A 24,772-nucleotide genomic window follows, 5' to 3' on the forward strand; every position below is an offset into this window, starting at 1 on the left:
TTTGAGTAAATAGAAAAAGCTAAATCAATAGATCATGGGCCTGATCTAAAGCCCACTGAAGTTAATGGAAGTTTTTCCATAGACTTCAAAGGGGCTTTGGACCAGGACCTGTGGAGCAGGACGTGTCTGCACCCTGCCAGTGAAAGTCAGTGTCTACATTCATATGATCACAAGTTTCACAACTAGATCTGAGCTCAAAACAAACCCCTAAATGTGAACATCCGCAAACCTTGCTGTGGAGGTCAGAAACCAAATCCAAGTTAAAATTTGATCCTTAGCTCTATAAATGCATGAAACAAAACCTCAGATCCAAAAACCCTTGCACTTATTGTGGTTTGGAATCTTGAGTCAAATTTTCCAGCTCAAACACCTCACCACCACCAAGTGCTTTGAAAACTTTTTATACTCTGCTGTGTCATTAATAGGTATGTGCACAGTTTTCTGCATGGTGTGAAATTAAATTGCAAATTTGTGTTAACTATAAACAGAATTGCTGACAGCACAAATTATTTTCTTATAAAATAAGTAAAGGGTGTTGAATATACAAGATAAGAAAATCTAGCAGAGGCAGTATAAGTTATGGTTAGAATAAAAGCGTCTCCTATTACAGCAATAATTTATTTTTAATCAGGTCCTTTCACTTGGTCTATCTAGTTTAGTTGTTTGTCTAGAGCAAATTGATTCAGAAAAATTAGATCCCATACCTGAACTTTCTCACAAAGCTAGAACCAAATGTTCAGATAACATTCCTCCCTAATTTTTTTCACTTTAGTATGTCAGAGAACTTCCTGATTCTATTCTGTTCTGTTTAGTTTCGTATATCACTCTCATCAGCGGGATGTCTGAGTGTTCTCCAGTAGTGCATTAAACATCATCATCATCTTTTTGTCGTGTGTGGTTACTTTTTTTCCCTCTTATCCTCACTCGAGAGGTAAAATTAAAGTAAAAAGTTTGTGGGGGTTCTTCGTTGCTGCGGGAGTTCATTCCACAATCTTGGACTGACCCCCAGGAAAGGTCCGTCTCCTAAACAGACAAGCTTTACTTTGGCAGTGGACAGTTCCATTATATCTGAGGGGTGGAGTTGTCAACCACTGTCCTCATCCCAGAGCTTTAGATGATCATGTAGGTATCATCCTAGGCCCAAGCAATTGAGTGCCTTAAAAATATGGACCAAGACCTTAAATTTGGCATGGTATTCTATGGGATGCCAGCGTAAAGACCAGGGGCGGCTCCAGGCCCCAGCACACCAAGCGCATGCTTGGGGCGGCATGCCGCGGGGGGCACTCTGCCGGTCGCCAGGAGGGCGGCAGGCGGCTCCGGTGGACCTCCTGCAGGCGTGCCTGCGGAGGGTCCGCTGGTCCCGCGGTTCCGGTGGAGCATCCGCAGGCACGTCTGCGGGAGGTCCACCAGAGCTGCGGGACCGGAAACCAGCAGAGCGCCCCCCGCGGCATGCCGCCGTGCTTGGGGCGGCGAAATGGCTAGAGCCACCCCTGGTAAAGACCAGTCTGATGTGCTCACAGTAGCCCATGTTGCTAAAAAGATATGTTGTCATGTTCTGTACTAGTTAGAGTTTCTGGATGGCTGCATGCCCAGGTATGTTGCAGTGCTGTAGGACTGGAAGCACCAAAATACCCCACAGGCAGAACAGGAATCAAGACATGCAATAATTGTCTATGTGGTCACTGTGGGTCAGAAGAGGTAGACATTTGCTGGGCTGCCTATGATGGCAAGACTCATGGTGTTAGCCATGCTAGCCACAGGGAAATAAAAGTGATAAAGCCACTTCATGACATGTCCCACTCCAGAGGTCTGGAGAACTTCTTATTCTTACAGTACCACATGAGTGTTCGCACATGCAGGATGATACTTGCCCTGCCAAGAGGAGTTTATAATTTAGGGGTATAATTCTGCTCCCATTGAAACCAATGCCAGCTTTGCCATTAACTTAATCGGGCCCTAAACTAGACAACATATGGACACAAAAGATGGGGAAAGAGAACGTAACACACAGGATTATGCAGTGGAGAAGTTTGGCATGTGTACTGCTAATTTGGGGACAGGATGACAGATGCATTTGTATGTACATTTATCGGAACTGAAACATCAAACCCTTTTGAGATTTGCCTAGGACTATTTAGAACTGAAGTTATTTTTGTCTTGGCTTCAGTAGATATAGCACATGTAGAAAAGCATAGCTGCAAGCATATAATATACCGCAGAACGATTATGACTGGAGCTCTGCTAGCTGGAGACAAGCACTGTATAATTAGCACTGCTGACCCACCAGCTGAAAGGAGTCTTGAGTTTAAAGGGCTGAAGCTCCTGAGGAAAGGTGCTACTGTACTCAATTGACGGCGCTAGCTAAGCAGCTTATGAGGTGTGTGAGCACAAAGCTGAAAGCAGAGTGTATAAAAAACGAACATGGTACAAAATTGTTACCCTTGTTCCAAGGAGAGCAAACCTGCTAACCATGTCCAACAAATAAAATAAACCAGCTGAATGTCTTTCCATATGACATTATGCAGCCTATTTAATTTAATCTGATCTCACCTTAGGGGTAAAAAATATTTTCATAGGCCTGTATACACTAGCTACATTTCCCAGAAGTCTCTCACTAGTTCAGTTCCACTGGTGTTTAGCAACACTGGAAGAGTTGGTGTAGGCACACCAAGGTGAGCGTCTCTTTCTCTCTCTCTCTCTCACCAGGGCCAGCTCCAGGGGGTTTGCTGCCCTAAGCAGCCAAAAAAAAAAAAAGCCGCGATCGCGATCCCGATTGGTGGCAATTCAGTGGGAGGTCCTTCGCTCCATGCAAGAGCGAGGGACCCTCCGCCGAATTGCCGCCGAATACCTGGATGTGCAGTCCCTCTCCAGAGTGACCGCCCCAAACACCTGCTTGCTAAGCTGGTGCCTGGAGCCGGCCCTGTCACACACACACACAAACCAGAGTAAACTCGAGGCCTAAATTGGTTCTTTATTCCCATTTCTTTATTCATGACTTCCAGATCTTATTCAAAGATTAAATTTTTTGTAACATTTATCAATGAAAGATTAACTTTAAAAAAACAATTAAAATTATTGAATTTCAGAACAATTTATATTACTAGTTAATTATTGATTAGTGCACACAGTCTCCTTAACCCCTTCCCTGTTCGTGCAGGGTTCATACACCCCATCACACACAGTTTTCACAAGGAATTAGGCTTGGGGGCTCAGAGGTAATGGAAACTTCTTCACACTGCAGAGAAGCTTACCAAGCCCTCCATATCTGTCGTTCCGGCTAGACTGGAATAGCATCTAGAACCACTGCACCCTACAAAAGCAATTGTGGCAACTGGCTCTACATAATTACAGACCTATGGGGTATTCCTTCAGCTTTCCTCAAAGCCCCCCTTCATGCTGCCTAGCTAGGAAGTCAGCGATCCTGTAGGCAAAGGGTGAGATGATGCAAACACCCCCACTTTGCACAGCAGATTTGGTGTTGTCCCACTGCTTTTTTGACCTTCTGATAGATACATTTCTGCTTCAAGGACTTATCTTTAGCTTTCAAAACGTAGCTTTCTGAATTCCATTATATTGCGTCAATGCTGTTAGCAGCTCCAGCGTAACTCTTTCATTCCTATTGCAGTTCATTGTAGCTTTAGTTTGACCTTCATCAAAAAACTTAAATAAGAAAAAAAATAATCAAGGAAGAAGCTAAATTTTCTCTAGTTGTTTAAATTCTTTATCCACTTCCCAAAAACATCTGTGTTCCCAATGACACGTCACTTTACTGAAATCATGTGAGTCAGCTCCCATAAGGTGGTGACTCAGAGGAAGTCACAAGCAGTTAGCCCATACATAGCTAATTAAATAGACATTTTTCTCTTTCACTTTCTTGAAAGGTCAAAAAATATTTATTTGCTTGGCTACAAAGCTGCTACACTCTATCCCCAGGTCGTGTTTGTCTAGATACTTGCATGGTCCTCAGCACAGCATTGTGTGAGTTCTTCACAAATATTCTGTAATTTGTGCTCAATATCCTGTGAAGCAGATGTAGCAGTTCCCCCATTTTGCAGTCAGGGAAGTGAAGTGAAGCATGGAGAGATTTATTCTCTGGATCAGCTAAAGGTCACAGAGGTTATCTATGGCAGAGCCAGGAAGTAAATCCAGATCATAAGAACATAAGAAAGGCCGTACCGGGTCAGACCAAAGGTCCATCTAGCCCAGTATCTGTCTACCAACAGTGGCCAATGCCAGGTGCCCCAGAGGGAGTGAATCTAACAGGCAATGATCAAGTGATCTCTCTCCTGCCATCCATCTCCATCCTCTGACGAACAGAGGCTAGGGACACCATTCTTACCCATCCTGGCTAATAGCCATTTATGGACTTAGCCACCATGAATTTATCCAGTCCCCTTTTAAACATTGTTATAGTCCTAGCCTTCACAACCTCCTCAGGTAAGGAGTTCCACAAGTTGACTGTGCACTGCGTGAAGAAGAACTTCCTTTTATTTGTTTTAAACCTGCTGCCTATTAATTTCATTTGGTGACCCCTAGTTCTTGTATTATGGGAATAAGTAAATAACTTTTCCTTATCCACTTTCTCAACATCACTCATGATTTTATATACCTCTATCATGTCCCCCCTTAGTCTTCTCTTTTCCAAGCTGAAGAGTCCTAGCCTCTTTAATCTTTCCTCGTATGGGACCCTCTCTAAACCCCTAATCATTTTAGTTGCCCTTTTCTGAACCTTTTCTAGTGCTAGAATATCTTTTTGAGGTGAGGAGACCACATCTGTACACAGTATTCGAGATGTGGGCATACCATGGATTTATATAAGGGCAATAATATATTCTCAGTCTTATTCTCTATCCCCTTTTAATGATTCCTAACATCCTGTTTGCTTTTTGACCGCCTCTGCACACTGCGTGACATCTTCAGAGAACTATCCATGATGACGCCAAGATCTTTTCCTGACTCGTTGTAGCTAAATTAGCCCCCATCATGTTGTATGTATAGTTGGGGTTATTTTTTCCAATGTGCATTACTTTACATTTATCCACATTAAATTTCATTTGCCATTTTGTTGCCCAATCACTTAGTTTTGTGAGATCTTTTTGAAGTTCTTCACAATCTGCTTTGGTCTTAACTATCTTGAGAAGTTTAGTATCATCTGCAAACTTGGCCACCTCACTGTTTACCCCTTTCTCCAGATCATTTATGAATAAATTGAATAGGATTGGTCCGAGGACTGACCCTTGGGGAACACCACTAGTTACCCCTCTCCATTCTGAGAATTTACCATTAATTCCTACCCTTTGTTCCCTGTCCTTTAACCAGTTCTCAATCCATGAAAGGACCTTCCCTTTTATCCCATGACAGCTTAATTTACGTAAGAGCCTTTGGTGAGGGACCTTGTCAAAGGCTTTCTGGAAATCCGAGTACACTATGTCCACCGGATCCCCCTTGTCCACATGTTTGTTGACCCCTTCAAAGAATTCTAATAGATTAGTAAGACACGATTTCCCTTTACAGAAACCATGTTGACTATTGCTCAAGAGTTTATGTTTTTCTATGTGTCTGACAATTTTATTCTTTACTATTGTTTCAACTAATTTGCCCGGTACCGATGTTAGACTTACCGGTCTGTAATTGCCGGGATCACCTCTAGAGCCCTTTTTAAATATTGGCGTTACATTAGCTAACTTCCAGTCATTGGGTACCGAAGCCAATTTAAAGGACAGGTTACAAACCTTAGTTAATAGTTCCGCAACTTCACATTTGAGTTCTTTCAGAACTCTTGGGTGAATGCCATCTGGTCCCGGTGACTTGTTAATGTTGAGTTTATCAATTAATTCCAAAACCTCCTCTAGTGACACTTCAATCTGTGACAGTTCCTCAGATTTGTCACCTACAAAAGCCAGCTCAGGTTTGGGAATCTCCCTAACATCCTCAGCTGTGAAGACTGAAGCAAAGAATCCATTTAGTTTCTCCGCAATGACTTTATCGTCTTTAAGCACTCCTTTTGTATTTTGATCATCAAGGGGCCCCTCTGGTTGTTTAGCAGGCTTCCTGCTTTTGATGTACTTAAAAAACATTTTGTTATTACCTTTGGAGTTTTTGGCTAGCCGTTCTTCAAACTCCTCTTTGGCTTTTCTTATTACACTCTTGCACTTAAGTTGGCAGTGTTTGTGCTCCTTTCTATTTGCCTCACTAGGATTTGACTTCCACTTTTTAAAGGAAGTCTTTTTATCTCTCACTGTTTCTTTATCTCTTTATCTCTCCTGATTCCAAGTCCAGTGACTTAAACCACAAAGCCATCCTTTTCCTTCATAAGCATGGCATGTTGCCATTGATTCTAATTCTGAAATCTATTGTCTGAAGTTTGACAGCAAAATTCACTCTTCAGCTAAACTTTCTTAAAACGTTTATTTACAAGCTATGTCAAAATAATTAAATGAGTGTCACAGAGAGTTGCATTCATGATGGATGGCGTAGTGAACGGATATAGGTGCTGTTTCCAGAACAATGTCATTGAGCTTCTGTAGGCTTCACAAACAGTTTAAGACCTACAGTATTCCAGCAAAGAGAAGAGAACATGTGAAGCATCTTTAGATACTCTCCTCTCTACAGCTGACAGCTTATGCCTTCAGTAAATACAGTACATGCTAGTAAAACTACATTACAGCAAAAATCCCAGCATCCCAGGTGAGAAGCATTTAAAAAGAATCAAATTCTCTGTCAATCTATTGTGAGTTCTCTTTGTTTCCAACTAAATTTAATCTGCAACATGCATCCAAGTGCATTTCAGGCAGTTTTCCATCACTCACCTCTAGCAAGAGAAGCTGGTCAGAAAAAATATTGCATTTGTTGCCACCTTGCTATTGAGTATGTAGAATGTATATGGATTGCATTAGCACAGACTCTGAGTGATTACTGAACTGAAGACAGTTTGCCATTTACCTTGGGATTTGTTAGGATTTTACCATTGTGTGCCCTTCACAGAAGCTTGTGGTGGGGTGGGAGGGAAAGGAAGACTCTGCTTTATTGCTTCACCCATGGAAGATGAGCATGGACAGCAAAGCAGTTGTTTGGAGGTTGGTTTGTGCAGCTGGTTGGTTTCTATCTTGGAGTCTAAGGCCTTGTCTATACTACAAATGCTTTGCTGGTATAGCAATACTGGTATAGCTATTCCAACAGAGCACCCTGGCATAGATGCATAGTATGCCAACAGAAGGAGTTTTTCTGTCAGGATGGTAATACCTCCTCCACAAACAACAATTAGCTGCACCTACACTGTGGGGTTTGCTGGCATAACTATGTCTGCTGGGGAGAGGGAGGCTTCACACACCTGACCAACATAGCTATGCAGACAAATCTTTGTATTAAAGGTCTGGGCTAAAATTGTGACTTCCTGGTCCGAAAACAATACTGCTGCCTATTTTGAGTACTGTACTAAAGTTAATGCTCATTCTCCTGTGCATCCAATTCCATAGACGCTACCATGGGGCTTCAGGACATATGTGGCTTTAAGGGACCAGATCCAGACCTAGTAATCACAAGTTCATTTTCAAGATCCACCCTTCCTGGAGAGCCTCCCCGGTTTTGTCCTGTCTTCTGAGCTATAGCTGGTGTCTAGACAACCCTCTGCAGAGCTAGAATCTTTTAAATTGAAACAAAAGGCAAAACATTACAGCCTGCCTTCTCTGCAAGAGATCCAGAACCACATATTCCTGGGGACATGCCCTTCTGTCAAAGAGTGCTTTAAGCCCCTCAGGTTCTAAGGGACTGATGTTTGAGATTTTCTCTTTTCTTCTCTCTGCTGTGCAAGGAGCCTAGGAAGACAGAGGCACCAGAAGAAAATCCTAGACCAGGCAGTATGTTACCTACCCTGCCTGCCTTGCTCAAATACATAGTCAGACTTGGACCATATCCAGGAGTGTCCTTCCTCATTGACCCAAGCACAGACTGAGGAGGATTTCACCTGGGCTACTGTCCTCCGGGTCCAAAGCCTGGATCCTAGCAGAAGAGTACAGTGTCTCTCACAACGTATGCTCTCAGGTGGGACTTAGGCCCTACAGTAATACAAGCATAAATATAATAGTAAGTGCCAAACATTTTTTTAAATTTGTGTGCAATAAAATTCAAAATTGTATCTATGCTCTACTGCTACCATACTAGATTTATTGCATTGTTTTCCCACAAAATGAGTTCGATTTTCAGAAATTTCAATATTCATTCATCTTCATGCCAGATAATACCAATTCAGAGGAAGGTGCAAGAATCTCCTTTATGGTCATTTATGAAATAGCCTATCCTGGGAAAAGTTTCTTCCTAACCCCAGATAGTTAATGACTGGTTTATGCCCTAGATAATTTAAGATTAATATCCCTTTTGTTTTTAATCTTATCTGATGTAATGCATGCTATGAAAACAAATCTAACCTCTAGAAAGAGTTCTTTCAGTAATGTATCTTGTAATCAGTGCTATGAAAATAGATATTTGCCACACATGCATTACACATGCTGTAAATATATATTTTCAAAATTTTCCTCACTAAAGGCCGAAAGGCCACACATTTTCTTCTTAGATTTATTTTCTATTACAAAATGCAAACCAGCTTTGCATGCATAATCACTTTTAAATTACTTTCAGGCAGCAAAAAAATTAAAATGAATTTTTTTTTATACTTTCTGATTTCTCACCTGTTTAAGTTGTCTCCCTTTATCATGTGGATTCCTAGAGTTTCTTGTGGTAATCGGAATTTATGACCAAAAAATAGTTTCATATTTGAATGGCACCTAAATGCATAGTCAAAATGCTCATATCAGAAGAGCTAATTTTAGCTAAATAGAAGTTAAAGCAAAGAGACCTAAAGCTATTAACCCAGGGCTGACCTTGAGTCCCATGATGTAGGCAAGTGAGCGGTGAACAAGATAAATTGAAGGGTGGAAATGGGGAACATAACTCAGCGCTTTTTAGAGGATTGTATGCACTGCACATGTCTATTTAGAATTAATTTTGAAACACAGAACAGAGTACAATTTTCAAATGAATGCAGTTCTGTGATTTGGATTGGGAGTTGGATTTTCTATTCCAGGTATTAGATGCCTTTAACTACAGGTATCAACCTGATTTTTAGGGTTTATATAGTTTAGGTATAAACAAAAGAAACCTGCTCCAAGATTAAATCTGGCATAAGGCGACTGTTCTTGGAGCAAAAATCAGGCCCTGAACCTGAAAGCCCTTTATTCACATGAATATTGGACATCAGAAGGACTGCTCTTGTAAAATTTTGCAGGATCAACCCATTGATTTAGATATTTTTCAAATATATGAATGTAAACAAAAATATTGTGCTAGTTTAATATTTGTGTTTACATAATGTAGAGAGAGCACCTCATATTACAGTATCAGAGGGTAGCCGTGTTAGTCTGGATCTGTAAAAAGCAACAAAGAGTCCTGTGGCACGTTATAGACTAACAGATGTATTGGAGCATAAGCTTTCGTAGGTGAATACCCACTTCATCAGACACATGTGGTATTCACCCACGAAAGCTTATGCTCCAATACTTCAGTTAGTCTATAAGATGCCACAGGACTCTTTGTCGCTCACATTACAGTGTGACGCTGCGAGTATTTTCTCATTGTTCCAACATTCAGTTTATTCTCTTTTTTTTTTTTTTTTAAAGATTTGGAATTAAAGATGTATAGGTGAGTTCAATTCAAAGGATTCAAATTTGATTCTCCTCCCTTGTCCCCAGAGTATTTCAGGGATGACAAAGACAGATTTTAGGTAACTTATTTAACAGGCGACAAGTATTTATAAAAGTAACCTCAGCAATGATGATGCTGAATCTAGCCAGGCTGTATTCTCTGTTTCAGTCTCTGCAACCGATTCCTCTATGTGTGAGGCAATTACGATTAACATAATAACCAACTCTTAAGGTTACCTCTTAGGTTTAATCTTTTTTTTCCCTGAGCTCTTCAGCTGCTTCTATACAGCTTACTTCCCATACAATTATCTCCCGCTTCCACTTTCCAACCATATTTTGGTTAAACCCAGGATATGCACTGATCTCTTGCTCTTTTTTCTCTGTCCTGATGCTCTTATTTGACATACACATACATCAGAAAAACATTTCCAGAAGGCCCAATTACTCATTGGGGGCTTAGTCCAATTTCCTCATTTTTTTCTAGACCATATGCTTTCAATTTCTCTGATTCAGATTATTTCCTATTGACCCACTTGTTGTAAGCTGTTTGGGGTTCTCCTCTGCTGTTTCTCCATAGACCCCCCCCCACACACACACACACAAATCAGATAAAAAGGAGCCAGGAAACTTTCTTTGCATGCTTCCCTGTGTTTTCTTTTCGCTGTACAAGTCTCCATTAGCTTTCACTAATCCTACCTTAGACTCAGTGGAAAATTTTGTTTTAAAAAAGCTGTTATCAAGGAGGATTTTTCTAGTTCTCATAGTTCTAGATTTTCATCTTTCATAGCACAATTTACACATGCATTTTAAAAAAACTAAGATGGCATCACAAAAAGTAATGCAAATTCTGTATTTGATGGAATATAAAAGTGTCATTCACACAAACACAAGGAAATCAGCTATAATGATGTAAGCCCATGAGTCTTACAGTACTTGAAATATAAAAGCTAGTTTAAGGAGCAGTATAATCAGGCTTGGAAGGATTAGATTTTTATTGGTAAATATCAATTTCACTGTACACACCCAAACCTATGAAAAAATATTTCCATCAATAATAATCAAAATTTACAGATAGGCAAACTAAAAAAAGTGCTACTTGAGGACTAACAGAGTTTGACTTAAAGGATACTTTGTATATTTTAACATGTGATGTTGACAATTTGTATTTCAACAGTTACAAAACTTTAACATTTTGAATCTCAACTACTGTAATTAAATAATCATTATCTGATTTCCTCTGTTGTCTGACCCCCCCTCCATAATTTCCCACAACTGTGAACATTTAAATCAATACAATTAGAAAAAAATGTTTAAAACACATTATTTTGTACAACTATGAAAATTTAATTGCTAAGAATTTAAAAAATGCTTAAAACTTAGATTATCCTTCAAAATTATTGTTTTTAAATAAAATTCTGCCAAGCCTAAGCATAGTGGATAGTTGAGCATTGTGCAGTTATTTCACAGAGTTGTAACTCTACAATGCCTGACCAGTGCATACACGGTGGCTCACAGATGCATGCTTTACTTGCTGAGGGTGAATATGCTTAGGGTGCTGGATTACTCGGAAACATCTTTTCAGAATAGGAACTTTAAAAAGAGCTGCCTCCGTTCTGATGTGGTATGTACAGAATGCCTTTCAGTCATTACATGTAACCATATTTTCAGATCACTTACACCAAAATGCCCATTTATTTATTTGGATTCTTATTCAAATTATTTTTATTATTTTCCAGCGAGACAATTAGAAGGGGAGTGGAGAGCAGGAAATTTGAGTAAGATTTCAACCATTAACCCTGATAGTAATTACTCAAGCAAAACACTACTATAAACAGTATCCTTAATTATCTGGGTTTAATAAAAATATTTTGTCATCTTAGCACTTGGCAATGTCAGAATGAATGGTCTAAACTGTTTGTAGAGTGTCTTTAAGCAAGGTGATGCCATAAATAATGATGGCAGGGTGGTTACTAAGGTGTCTTGTGTCTCTTCTGTGACGTTAGCTGGTTGTTATGGAGATGGTAAAATATCAACCATTCTTTGTGAATCTGTACGAGATCAATTTTTGGATCCATTACAGCAGGTTCATTTCTCTGCTCAACTGTAATCAGTTTTCCATGGCAAAAGAAAGACGACCAGATGGGACTGTAACATTTTTTAAAAGAAACAAATGTTTGCATTATATTCAAAACTGTATGCTGTATGATACAGACCTTTGCTTGTTTACAACAGATGCAGAATGTAAGCTCTATCCCAAATAGCCTGTGGTTCAAACAGATGATATGTTCCATCATTTCTGTTGGAGGCCACTATTTTTGTTTAGATTTAATATTGCACATTCTCTCTCTTTTTGTGTGTTTTTTGTACCATTTTATAAAACACAAACTCCTTCAATATTTGCAGTTACTTAAAGGGACACTGTCAAGGTTACCATTCTCTGTCATGCAGTCACTGCAAATGCAGGGGGGTTAGTACACTATTAATCTAAAAGTAAGACAAAATCTCCTAAAGCTGCATGAAATGGGATGAACAGTAAAAATACAGTGCCCTGGTCTACACTACAAGTTTAGGTCGAATTTAGCAGCATTAGATCGATTTAACCCTGCACCTGTCCACACAACAAAGCCATTTTTGTCGACTTAAAGGGCTCTTAAAATCGATTTCTGTACTCCTCCCCAACGAGGGGATTAGCACTGAAATTGACCCTCCTGGGTCGAATTTGGGGTAGTGTGGATGCAATTCAATCGTATTGGCATCCAGGAGCTATCCCAGAGTGCTCCATTGTGACCGCTCTGGACAGCGCTCTCAGCTCAGATGCACTGGACAGGTAGACAGGAAAAGCCCCACGAACTTTTGAATTTCATTTCCTGTTTGGCCAGCATGGTGAGCTGATCAGCACAGGTGACCATGGAGTCCCAGAATCGCAAAAGAGCTCCAGCATGGACCGAACGGGAGGTACTGCATCTGATTGCTGTATGGGGAGATGAATCTGTGCTATCCAAACTCCATTCCAAAAGACAAAATGCCAGAATATTTGAAAAAATCTCCAAGGGCATGAAGGACGGAGGTTATAACAGGGACCCGCAGCAGTGCCACAGGAAACGTAAGGAGCTCAGGCAAGACTACCAAAGAACCAGAGAGGCAAATGACAGATCCCCAGACATGCCGCTTCTATGATGAGCTGCATGCCATTCTAGGGGGTGCCCCTACAACTACCCCACCCCTGTGCTTCCTTCCTCCCCCACCCCTCCCAGGCTATCTTGGCAGTTATCCCCCCATTTGTGTGATGAATTAATAAAGAATGCATGAATTTGAAACAACAATGACTTTATTGCCTCTGCAAGCAGAGATCAAAGGTGGGGAGGAGAGGGGAGGGTGGTTGCCTTACAGGGAAGTAGAATGAACCAAGGGGGCAGGTTTTCATCAAGGAGAAACAAACAGAATTTTCACACTGTAGCCTGGTCAGTCGTGAAACTGGTTTTCAAAGCTTCTCTGATGCACAGCGCACCCTGCTGTGCTCTTCTAACCGCCCTGGTGTCTGGCTGCGCATAATCAGCGGCCAGGCAATTTGCCTCAAACTCCCCCTTACTCTCACAGATATTGTGGAGCACAAAGCAAGCAGTAATAACGATGGGAATATTGGTTTTGCTGAGGTCTAACAGAGTCAGTAAACTGCACCAGCAAGCTTTTAAACATCCAAAGGCACATACTACCACCATTATGCACTTGCTCATCCTATAGTTGAACTGCTCCTTACTACTGTCCAGGCTTCATGAGCCATGGGAGCAAGGGGTAGACTGGGGTAGGTGCAACCGCACGGTGCGGCCGACTGGGAGAGCAGCCTGAGGCAGAAGCCTCCAGCTGGCCCAATATTCCAGGCAGGACTGAATCTCCATTAGACAAAACTTAAAGAAGAGAATGACCTGGAGTTATTCCCATTTTTGTCCAGGCGTCCCCGACTGACCTCACTGAGGTTGGCCAGGAGCTCCCACAGAACAATGACAATGATTAGCAGTCATACTGCACTGTCTGCCATCGGCAAGGCAAGGGGATGTTGCTGTGTAGCACTGAAGTACCACATCTGCCAGCAGCACCCAGGAGACATACGGTGACAGTGAGCTGAGCGGGCTCCATGCTTGCTGACTTAATGCACTTAGTGGGGGCACACACAATCAACTGTATCTAATCAATTTCTAAAAAATCAACTTCTATTAAATCGACCTAATTTCGTAGTGTAGACATACCCAGTGGGATGCCTCTGGGTAGGCTGTTATAAAAGTGCACTGAGTCAGTTCTCTTGCCTAAGAAGCTTGATGGGGACTCTTTAATTTTCTTCATTTCTATTCTCTGTTACGTCCATGGATCTAAACATGCTTTGCTACTTATGAGCATATAGAGGCCTTGCTCCACACTAGATAGAGCCAACCAATTCCGCTAATAGACTGCCCAGACTATCTTCAGTCTCAGCGACTTGTGACCGCTTCTCTATGCTTAGCCTCTCACTGTCCTTCCTCATCTATCCAGTGTTTGGTGCCAGTGCTGCAGGCTGGCAAGGAGCTGTGCCAGAGCTCTTTTTCTCTTGGCACTGCTCCTCATGCTGTTTGTTATATTTCTGGCATGCTAGCTGGTAGCATTTGTGGGTGAAGGAGTTACATGATTAAGCAGATGTTGGGTGCCTGGTCACAAGTGGGGGAAAATCACTGGCCAAACTAAGTCTTCACAGAAAAAGACTATGTAAAACCTAAGGCTGGACTGGTAATAATATTGCAACCAAGAACTACTTTTCATGGAGCAATAAAACATGTCAGAAATGTTAAAACAAAACCAGATTGAGATCAAAACCAGATAAGACCAAACACCAAATGTATCATAATGTACAAATCTCTGTGTTCTAAACTGGGAGATAATGTTCAAAAGGGACACAGCGAAAGCAAAGACAATGAAAACCAGTAGTTTAATTTTTATTTGTGAAAGCAATTTTGCAAAGCAAATAAATAGTAAAAGAATCTATTATCCAAAAATAGATGGAGACAACAAGGCATTAACTCATTTTCAAGAGCTGGTTCTTATTAACTCTTATTTTGTTGGGGATAAAAGTTCATTGAAGTACTGGTAGAATACCAACCAGTTTATCTCCCATAAATTACACAACAATTTTAATAGTTACTTTAGTATTATCACCTTACTATCTGATATCAGACCACTGAATTATAACATACCACTGTGCTATAGTTTTGCAATGGGAATAAAGATTTTTTCCTGTAACATACAAAGGTTTCAGGTTTTTGTTTCACACATTAATGATTAAAATGAAAGAAACATCTACAGTCTTAGAGTCTTAACTGTTCACCTTATCTGCAGGAGGCAATTAGAGTTTTTTGTATTTGTTTTAAACAAGAACTCAATGGAATTCACCTTGCAGCTCAGGTGGACTTGTAGGGGTCTAAAGCTGAATGTGTCGCTCCCTGACTTCTGATCAACATAAAACAGCAACATTCAGTGTAACGGACTTGCTACATCTAAGCTTGGTGCTCTTTCAAAAGGCTGGTGCACATGTTCTTCATAAAGAATGATTTCCATGTGGTGACTATTAGCTATCTTTATGCATAGTTGATATTATGGAACCTACATTTATTTTGCTGCTTTTTACTGTAAAATTTTGTGTCATATGAGTGCCATCTCAACCTTGATTTTAGACTATTTGTCTTTAGTTGGACACTTTCATGTACAGATGGTGGGCTAAATGAGGCAGGGCTGAGTCTAGGTTTTGCAGGACTACATCTATTTTCTTCCAAGTCTGTAAGTGGGAGACCTGGGTTCAAGTCTCGGCTCCACATCAGGCAGAGCAGGATTCAAATCTGGCTTTCCCATATCCCAGATCAGTACTTTAATCACAAGATTATCACCTATTCTGGGGTGGGCTGGTGACACTCTCTCTCTCATTTTTTGTGGAAAATGTCTAAAGGTCTCAGGTTCATCCCCATACAGAATTGAAAATTTTTTGAAATCTTCAACATATTACCAGGATGGGAAAAACATTTTCCATCCATTCCTGCACAATACATAATTTATATATATAAAAGTAAGAATAAGTTCATTAGCATCCTCATTAATTTAAGCTTCCTCTTTATTATGGGAATGTTTAGTTCAATACAGTAATAGATCAGGATAAACATTACTACTTATAACTTTGATAGCACACAAGAGTAATGTACTAACTACCAACCCATTCCTTTTAAATACCTTCCCAGTGCTCATTTCTTCCAGGGCAGCATGAGAATATTGACCATCTTCAGAACTAAGCAGATAGACCCACAAAACAAGTCCAACTGAAGGAAATTCATATTCATTTTGCTCAGCCCAGGAATCTTAGCAAGTGTTATGGAAGAAGTGTATCTTATCACTGTAATGGTGTGGCTCCTCCTCTCCCAAGTGCCTCTTCTGGTCGGGTGTGTCTACAGTCTTTAAACAGTCCTGGCCCAGGTATCAGGCCATATCCCTGGGGCTTCCTCGCTGAAGGCAAATTGATTTCACCTTCTCTGCTCTGTTCTGGCTCCAGATCACTAGTTAGGCCACTAAGTAGTTCAGATCCTCTTCTGGGGGTTTCAGTTGTAGGTAACTTCCCTAGTGGCCTATGGAAGGAACCCAGGTCCACCCAGTATTCCACGTCCCAGCCCAGGAACTCTAAGAATAGCAACCACTCACTGCTGTGTCCTTTTAATGAAACTGCTTTCAGTTCTGTAGGCCACTTCCCCACCACCCCAGTCTTCACCGGTGCTTCATTCTTAGCTCAGGGCTCTTCTGTGTTCAGGCCCAGCAGCCAGACAGGAGCTCTTTCTCGTTTCCCCAGTCCCTGCCAGCACTGAGCTGTCTGTGGTGCTGCAGTTCCCTTTGGCTAGCCAGGAGCATCATCTGCATTCTTCTGGCTCCAGGAAGGAACTGCTTGTCTCTGGCTCTGCAGCTCCTTTTTATATGACCCTCCTTGGACCTGATTGGCTGTTCTCTGCAGCCTTTCTGATTGGTTAGCCCTTTGAGGCCTCCCCATGATTGGCTGATTCCTGCAGTGTCTCTCTGGGCCACTGGGAGGACTTAGTGCCACTGTTCTTTTCCTGGCCTAATCCACCCTGTCACAATCACAAATAAACTGCTAAAGGTATCTGCAAACACTGACCAATGTGCCACCCATCCTGCACAAGAGCACGTGGAAAGGACCAGATTACTTCCAGAACTCTGGATTTCTACTGTAGCACAAAGTCCACATGTGACCCCCTCCCCAGGTTGGTGGAACACCTGGGGATGGGGTCTGGCAAGGGATGAGCCCAGAAAGATAGTGCAGGCTGGGAATCTGGATCCCCAGCTAAGCAGATAACAGCCAACTGAGCAAAGGGGCTCACTTAATGTGCTGTACTGTAACACCCCACTTAAGGATAAGTCCTATATAATATAATAGGGATAAAATAATAGGATTAGCTTTATATATATTATACTAAAAACCCACAGAATTTCATAGAGATTAGATCCCTTCTATAGGCTTTTTGAATCATATAGAGTTCTATAGTTGGGATATAATTCTGTACTAAAATCCACTGAATGATTCACAGAAATCCATGGAAAAGCTATCTATTAAATTCTATATGGACAGTCCCATAAGTGCCTCCCCTTGCCATGGCAAGAGCAATAGCCATTGGCCCTGCTCTCTCACTCTGCAGAGGGGAATCACAGAGTGTAAAACTGGAGTTATTTCATGCCTTAAGGAAGCATCACCATAAGTTTCCTGTAGATTAGCCTATAGTTTTATGGAAAAGCTGCAAATAATCCTCTTTAATAGAAGAGGATAATGCCTCTGTTATTAAAGGGATCTAATTTGTCTATTCATCCCATTGCATAAGAGCTACAGACATGGAAGGAAATGAAACAGAACCATAGCTGGGAACCACCAAATGCTTTTTCTGGTTATTATCGGTATCAGATTTTTGAGCCAATGTAGAATTGGGACAAAATTGTGTACTGCAATGAACGGAGGCAACAGAGACAAAATAAAGAAAATGCTTTGCCCACCTCGGGTGCCATCCAAAAGGGCGTTCCCACCGAAGTGTTTCTGCGTAGCCGGGTGCTGGTGAGCTGGGCTGAAACACCTGCAAAAAATGGATTCAGATTCTGGCCTAAAATTTATGATGTATTTTCAGTTCAGATTATATCAAGTCTTAGGAAAGCAAACACATGATCTTTAAAGCACGTCTGCAAAACAGCAGCCAAAATCAGAGCAAGGTGTACCATTTATATGAAATTATTTATTTGATGAATTTCACATTTTGCTCTAATCATGACTTGTTCAAGGGCAGACCACAACTTTCTCTAACATATTTGTTATTCAGAATTGTTCAAATAATTGCTCTGAATAATTCTTGGTTTGAAGCTCATTCATTCAGATTCAAACTATTTGACTGGTGACCTAAATCACATTGTCTGTTTCCATTTGCTGACTGGATGAATACAACTCTTAATCAAGCCTGTAATGCAAGTGCTCACAGAAAGTGAATTTAAAACTTATTTTTCACAAACATTCCCCAATTTTCAGCTAAAATTCACACTCTGAACCTTTCTGCCAGCAGACTTGCTTTCCAGAATATTCACGAACACCCCAGTACAGCAAAGCTTTTAAGTACATGCTTAAGTCCATGCCTGTGAAGCAAAGCACTGAAGCTCATCTTAACCTTAAGTGTGTACTGAAATAAAGTACACGCGTCAGTGCTTTGCTGAAGAGGAATGAACTATCGTGACAAGTACAAAAGCAAACACATACAGAGAGCAAATAGAGCCAAATCAAATTAATTAAAAAATCTGAATAAATATACACAGAAAATGTTCTGCTCTATCCAGTCAACCCTGGTCAAATACAGTTGAACCTTAGCATTTCTGAGACTCCAAAAGAATTTACCAGTAAACCAATTTTGTCTTCAAAGTATTTCAAATGAATGTTTTTTTCATAAAACATAATGTTGCCTTCCTACAGTATTATCCACAGACATAGAAAAAAAATTGGAATAGATATAATTTAGCAATGTTTGCTGCTAATAAATAAGAAATTTGGAAGCTGGAACATCAGCTTCCTCAGTTTACACTGTTAGCATCCATCCATCCTGCAGGGATTATACCCTCAGGGGGGATAATCCAAACTGCCACTTGGGCTACCCTAGCTATGCACAGTAGCTCAAGCAGAGCTACTGAGTGTCCGTCTACCCATGCTGCAGTGTAGACATCCCTTATGTCTAAATTCCGATATGATCTTTTATTTTTAATCTCAGCATGATTGCAGCCCTTCAGTGATTTCCCCAGTACCACGCTGAACCATGTATTGGTTGCAGCCCTACAGCAAACTTGTTTATTTAACTCTGATTCTTGCTCACACCAACAGAGTTTGTAGCTGCTATATAGACTTGCATAGAGATTATAGTTACAACTACACACTAAAATGGTCCTGAATACCAATGATAAAAAAAAATGTTTTAAAAGAGAGAAATAAAGAAAAAGAACTGTAGTTCTCAGACGTTTTAGGACAATTTATACAGTGAACAATATGTGTTAAAATGTATCATGCTGAAAGCAACTTAATGAGAAATATAAATATATATTACATCCAAAAAATCTACTTTAAAGGAATGATACAGTTGCAAAGTCATTAATCAAAAGTTGAGAAATGCCACAGTTAAGATTGCCTGTGCCACTTTAATTTGGCCCTCTTGTGCATATGCTTTATGAGATAGTCCTTAATTACATGATCACATACCCCTGCATATCCCACAGGAACCCTACTACATTCAGTGCACAGAATAGATGGCGTTTACTGAAAGGGTTCAATATTTATTTTTATCCTCATTCAATGTGTGGCCCTATGCCTTATTTCTGCACACCACTCAAACCCTGCACCGAACACAGAACTCTAATTATTCTTAGGGGCTTTTCTATGGTGTTTTCATCATAGTATCTTGGTATTTTTTTTAAAATAATGAATATATCTTCACAATGCCCTTTTGAGGTGAGGCAGTATTATTTGCCAAAATTCTCAAATGTGTCAACTAATTTTCTGTGCCCAATCTGAGGAGTCTAGGTCTGCTTTTTCAGAGTACTTGGCATTTTAAAGCATTTTATATTTTCAGAGCAGAGCTCCTATATACCACAGCTGCAGCTGAGCGAGGTCAGCACCTCTGCAGAACAGATCCCAGAGTCCTGAAACTCCTGCCTCAGTCATTACACACCTTCCAATTTCTGCAACAAATGACACAGGCATAATACAGACAACAGCAGCATTCACCACACAGCCCTGTTTCATACCCCAAGGAGGTCCATCCAATGCACTGAATGAGGCAGGGCTCCTGCCCTATCCTCTTCCCCAAAACTATCCTACAAACTCCTGTGCCATGTCCCCCCTGCCAGTTCCTGCTCCATCCTCCCATTGCCCATTCTCCTCCTTCTGTTATTGCCTGTTTTCTCCCTCCTTTCTCCTATCCCCCCATCTGTGGATCCTGCCCCTTTCCTCCTGTTCCTCTGCTCTTGCGCCTCTTGTTCCTATTCCTCCACCCTTTAGTCTTCTGTCTCCCTCTGCTCCTGCCTCTTTTCCAAACTTCTAGGTCACTGTTCATAGCCATCCCCACAGCAGGGATGGTTCTTGGAGTGTTGCCCTGGGCACCAAATCGCCCTGCCACTCAGCCTTTTTGTTTCTTTTTACTCTACTAATTGGCTGGGGGCAGGGAGAGGACAAAACCAAGCCACAGCCAGCCACTTGGGGGAAAGGGGCTGCAAATGTTTTCCACCCTGGCCAGCAAAATGGCTCGCACCATTGCTGCTCCCCAGACTCCTGTTCCACCACCCTGAATCTCTTCCTCACCTTCTGAATCTGAGTCACACTGTTTCCTCCTTTCCCTTCACACTACCTGCAGCAAGGGGATCCGGATCACAGGAGAGAATGTTTCCCTTTCCTTCTCTCAGTTCCTGGGCCTGGGACCACAACATCCCTTGGTAACCAAGAGAAGTAACTGCAGGACAAGTGTTGCCCAGTCCTTGGAGCCCCAGAATGGTGCATGCTCAGCCCTTTTGTGAGGATAGCACATGCACAGTCCTGTCACATGCAGGGGCAGTGAGGGGATGGCATGGGGCATGCTCAGTCACTCCCTGGAGATGGCACATGCACAATCCTGTCACACACAGGAGCTGTGAAGGGATGGAGCGTGCTCAGTTCACTTAGAACTTTAAGAGAACTTAGATGCAAACTCCAGTAAGTCTCTACAGAGTATGTGTGAACTGCAATTTTTCAGATGGTCACAACTCGACCAAATTTGGGCAAATTGTCAGAGGACAGAAAGAGTCATGTCCCTGACACTAGGGCAACCCCCTGCCAAATTAAAAGTCTCTGCTCCAAAGTGTGGGAGTGCTAGAGCTTCTCGGTGAAATCACTGTCAGTATTTGTTAAACACTGGAAAAACAACACACTTTTCCCTAAGCTCATTCTTAGAAACTCTAACTTCAAGCTGTAGTTTCCTCTTCCACATTAATATGTCCAGTGATGTGTTCTTGTTTTAGAAAGGAAAAGGTAGATTCCGGTCTACACTAGTTATTGATCAAGATTATACAGGTAAAACTGCCTCAAATGAAAAGTAATGTTGTTGTAACCATATCGGTCCCAAGGCATTAAAGAGACAAGGTGGGTGAGGTAATATATTTTATTGGATCAATTCTGTCAGTATGAGAGACAAGCTTGCAAGCTGACGCAGAGCTCTTCTTCCAGTCTGGAAAATTTATTCAGATTATTACAGTTAAATACGTGATGGAACAATTATGCTAAACAATCTGTTCTATCTTGTATTTAGCTGTGACATTCTGAGTAAGTTTCCCAGACCTGAAGAAGAAGTGTGTGTGGCATGGAAGCTTGTCTCTCTCGCTGACAGAAGTTGGTCCAATAACATATATTACATCACCTATCTTGTCTCTCTAATGAAAAGTGATTTTTAGCCCCACCATTAAATGCCAAAGAGATTACTAGGCTATCACTAGTTTTGCCTTAGGCCACATATGTTTCTCCCAGTGCTACTTAAAACTGAGTGTCTCTACACTCAACAGTAATGAATTTCTGTCTCTAGCAGCTAATAAAGAGGCATCTGCTTCCTAAATTTATTCCACAGATTTAAAACCAACAGATTTTAAATATAATTTTAGTTTTATAATACTGTGACATTAGGAGAGTTAAGTTTGCTTTCCCTTTCATGCATCCTATTATAATTCTGGGCCATTCCTTTATTGCCAGAATTCTGGCATGCCAGTTTTATGGGACTTTCTCAATATATGAATATTTTACTTTAGCAACATGCACAGTTAGGCAAACAGCTGTATAATACTGTATTTTCAAAACTGTTTACCTAACACTTTATGCTGACTCACTATGATTTCCTGCTCCCTTTACTGTTAATAAAATTTCTCTTTATATGTACATATCTGACTCTAGAGAGGAACCACAGCATTCTTTTACTTTACTAAATGTATATGTATTTCAAGATAGAAATATTCATCTGGGGGTAAATTCTATTGCATAGTTCCCCTTCCTCTAGCTCTCTCTTTATGCCTCTTGTGATGTTTCCAATCCAGCCAGGCTCATGTCTAACAGCACTAATCACAAATTAAATGGATCTGTTAGTTTGTGAACCCATAGGACCACTTTACCTTCTGCTCAGAGGGAATAAATGTGCTTAAGGCTAGTGAAAGCCATTTGAAAGAAAATAATGTATCCTTTTCATATGCAAAAGATGGAATATTTAAATTTAAATGAGAGAGAACTTCCTTGAGATATGATATTCTTAATGGAATGCAAAAGTATTTCATAAATAAAATGGCTTTTTTAAGCTATTGTTTTTAAAAGCCTAAAATAGATTTTCTGACAGTATTTCCTAGGTTGTTCCATCTGCTACTTTTCCCCGTCACTCCCTAAATATCTCAACATTCCTGGAAAATTCTCTCAATAATTGGTGTTCCAGAAACACCTCTACCTTCTGAGTGGAAAATAAATGGATGCCTTTGGCTAAACTGCACACATCAAGAAAACAAATGGTAAGCAATCATTACCAAAGTCAACAAGCTTGACTCCTCCTTCTGTTGTCAAAAGAATATTGTTCCCTTTGACGTCACGATGGATGATTCGGTTATTGTGTAAATGTTGAAGGCCCTGTATACCCATGACGACAAAAAAAATAAGTTTACTCCCTTATTTTAAAACAGTTACCCTACTATTAGGGAGTGTAATGAAGACAATCTGCACTTCACTATAGAAACATCTGTCTGCTTGATCATATGCTTGATATGCCCCCCTGCTGCTATAACAGCCAGCATAATATTGTCATCATTACCATAGTTTATAAATGGAAAATGTATGAGATGGGTAAATTGCACCCTCTACTGTCATTACAAGCCTGATGAACATCCTTACCAAGAGAGCACCATATAAGATGTATGAGATTATAGCTTCATCCAACCGTTGGCCACACTTCAGCAGGCCTTTGACAAGATCTGTGACAGAACCTCCATTACACAGCTGTGAAGAGAATGGGGGAGTAAAAAAAGAAACAAAACACAAGACCCCTATTACTCAACAGACTTGTTCAGGTTGTGGATTCCTACTGTAGGAGGCTGCAACATAACACAAATCCCAGACCAAGTAGATTTCCACCTGCAATTATTTAAGTTGTCATCCTTGTCATAGAGCATATTTTATTAACAATGTTGACAATAAATCACAGTACTTGCGGGGAAGGGTGGAAAGCACAAGTCAGAGGTTGTAAAATTTAACTAAAAGTGAAATATTAAAACAGAAAAACTATATTTTATGATAAAAACAGAATCTAGAGATACTGTTTAATTTATTTGAATATTTTCACAATAATATGTGCATTGTCTTTTTGAAAAACTGCCTTTGTGTGAAGAAAAGGCCAGAAAAGACAAGATTGATGCACTTGATAACTGGGAGGCAACAAATTACAGTCATTTCAAACCTTCACTCCATCAATGCTCCTGCTGGCAGGCAATATAAAATAGACAGCAGCCATATCTCTATACTCGGACTTGATGGCATGCTCTGCCAACAACTGAGATTAAACATTCTGATCCAGAAAAGCACAGCTTCTCGCAAGCACTTTCCATTAATGGGCTGCCATACATCAAAGGAGGAGGAGGAGAAAAAGGAAAATTAGAACCTTTGTAAATGTGTTTTCACCCACATCATTAGTTCATCATCCATGCCCCTCTAGCAACCGTTTCCCTCTCATCCTCCTGCTCTCTCTTTCTCCTTTTTGTACTTTTATATTTACAACAACTGTATGACGCTTAAAATTAAAAGGAGCGTTGTTTGGCAGGGTTTTTTTGCAGGGTGGGGAGGTCATTATATTTGTTCTTCCGGCGTCACCTCTTATTTTTGCAGAGCAGTCCCTTCTACACCATACGAAGCTTTCTGTCACATAAAAATCATATGTCTATATCAACAAGATACTTGAACTCAGATCTAAATTCCCTTTGCATTGCCAGTATTCAGACTAAAAACTGTAATGCATAAACTCAAACAAATGGCATGAAATCAAATTCTAAAATCCTCCTTTGAAATATGGCAATCTACTTCTTTTTCGTTTCTCCTTTCTTCCCTAAATTTTGTCAATCTAGTATCAGTCTCTCTGCACTCTAATTTGCTATGTGCTATAGAAGGTATGGATATTTTTCACCATACATTGTCACCATTACTATAGGACTAAAAAAATCTATTAGAATTCTGAACTTTTCTGCACATGAAAAGTGCATTATGCTAGCTACTTAGGATCCAGAACACATGATACATTGGCTTCCTTTACGCAAATAAGCTACTGAAGTAATATTCCATCAGTGGTTGATGGTGGCTGATGCAAGAGTTTGCCTTTCCTTTTTTACTTGGGAGCTTGCTCCGTCCAGTTGAGAGGGAGTCCTTAAGCCACTATCACACACCAAATACATTTGTAGATGAACTAAACCCTTAGGTGGAAGGGAGTGTATGCGCTTACCTACACATGTTT

The 24,772-nt window shown here is 40.6% G+C and overlaps 1 protein-coding gene across 1 annotated transcript in view; it reads right to left on the reverse strand.

Annotated features, from left to right (window-relative positions):
• MYO3B (myosin IIIB) overlaps positions 1 to 24,772 on the reverse strand; it is a 347,455-nt gene that overhangs the window by 273,922 nt on the left and 48,761 nt on the right. Inside the window, exons 6-8 of the mRNA XM_039493716.1 lie at positions 23,167 to 23,271; positions 22,806 to 22,905; positions 17,754 to 17,830 (exon numbers count right to left, since the gene is read on the reverse strand). Coding sequence (XP_039349650.1) covers positions 17,754 to 17,830; positions 22,806 to 22,905; positions 23,167 to 23,271 — 282 coding nt within the window. The remainder of the gene's footprint in view (positions 1 to 17,753; positions 17,831 to 22,805; positions 22,906 to 23,166; positions 23,272 to 24,772) is intronic.

Source organism: Mauremys reevesii, linkage group 11, assembly GCF_016161935.1.
Source record: "Mauremys reevesii isolate NIE-2019 linkage group 11, ASM1616193v1, whole genome shotgun sequence".
NCBI lineage: Eukaryota > Metazoa > Chordata > Testudines > Geoemydidae > Mauremys > Mauremys reevesii.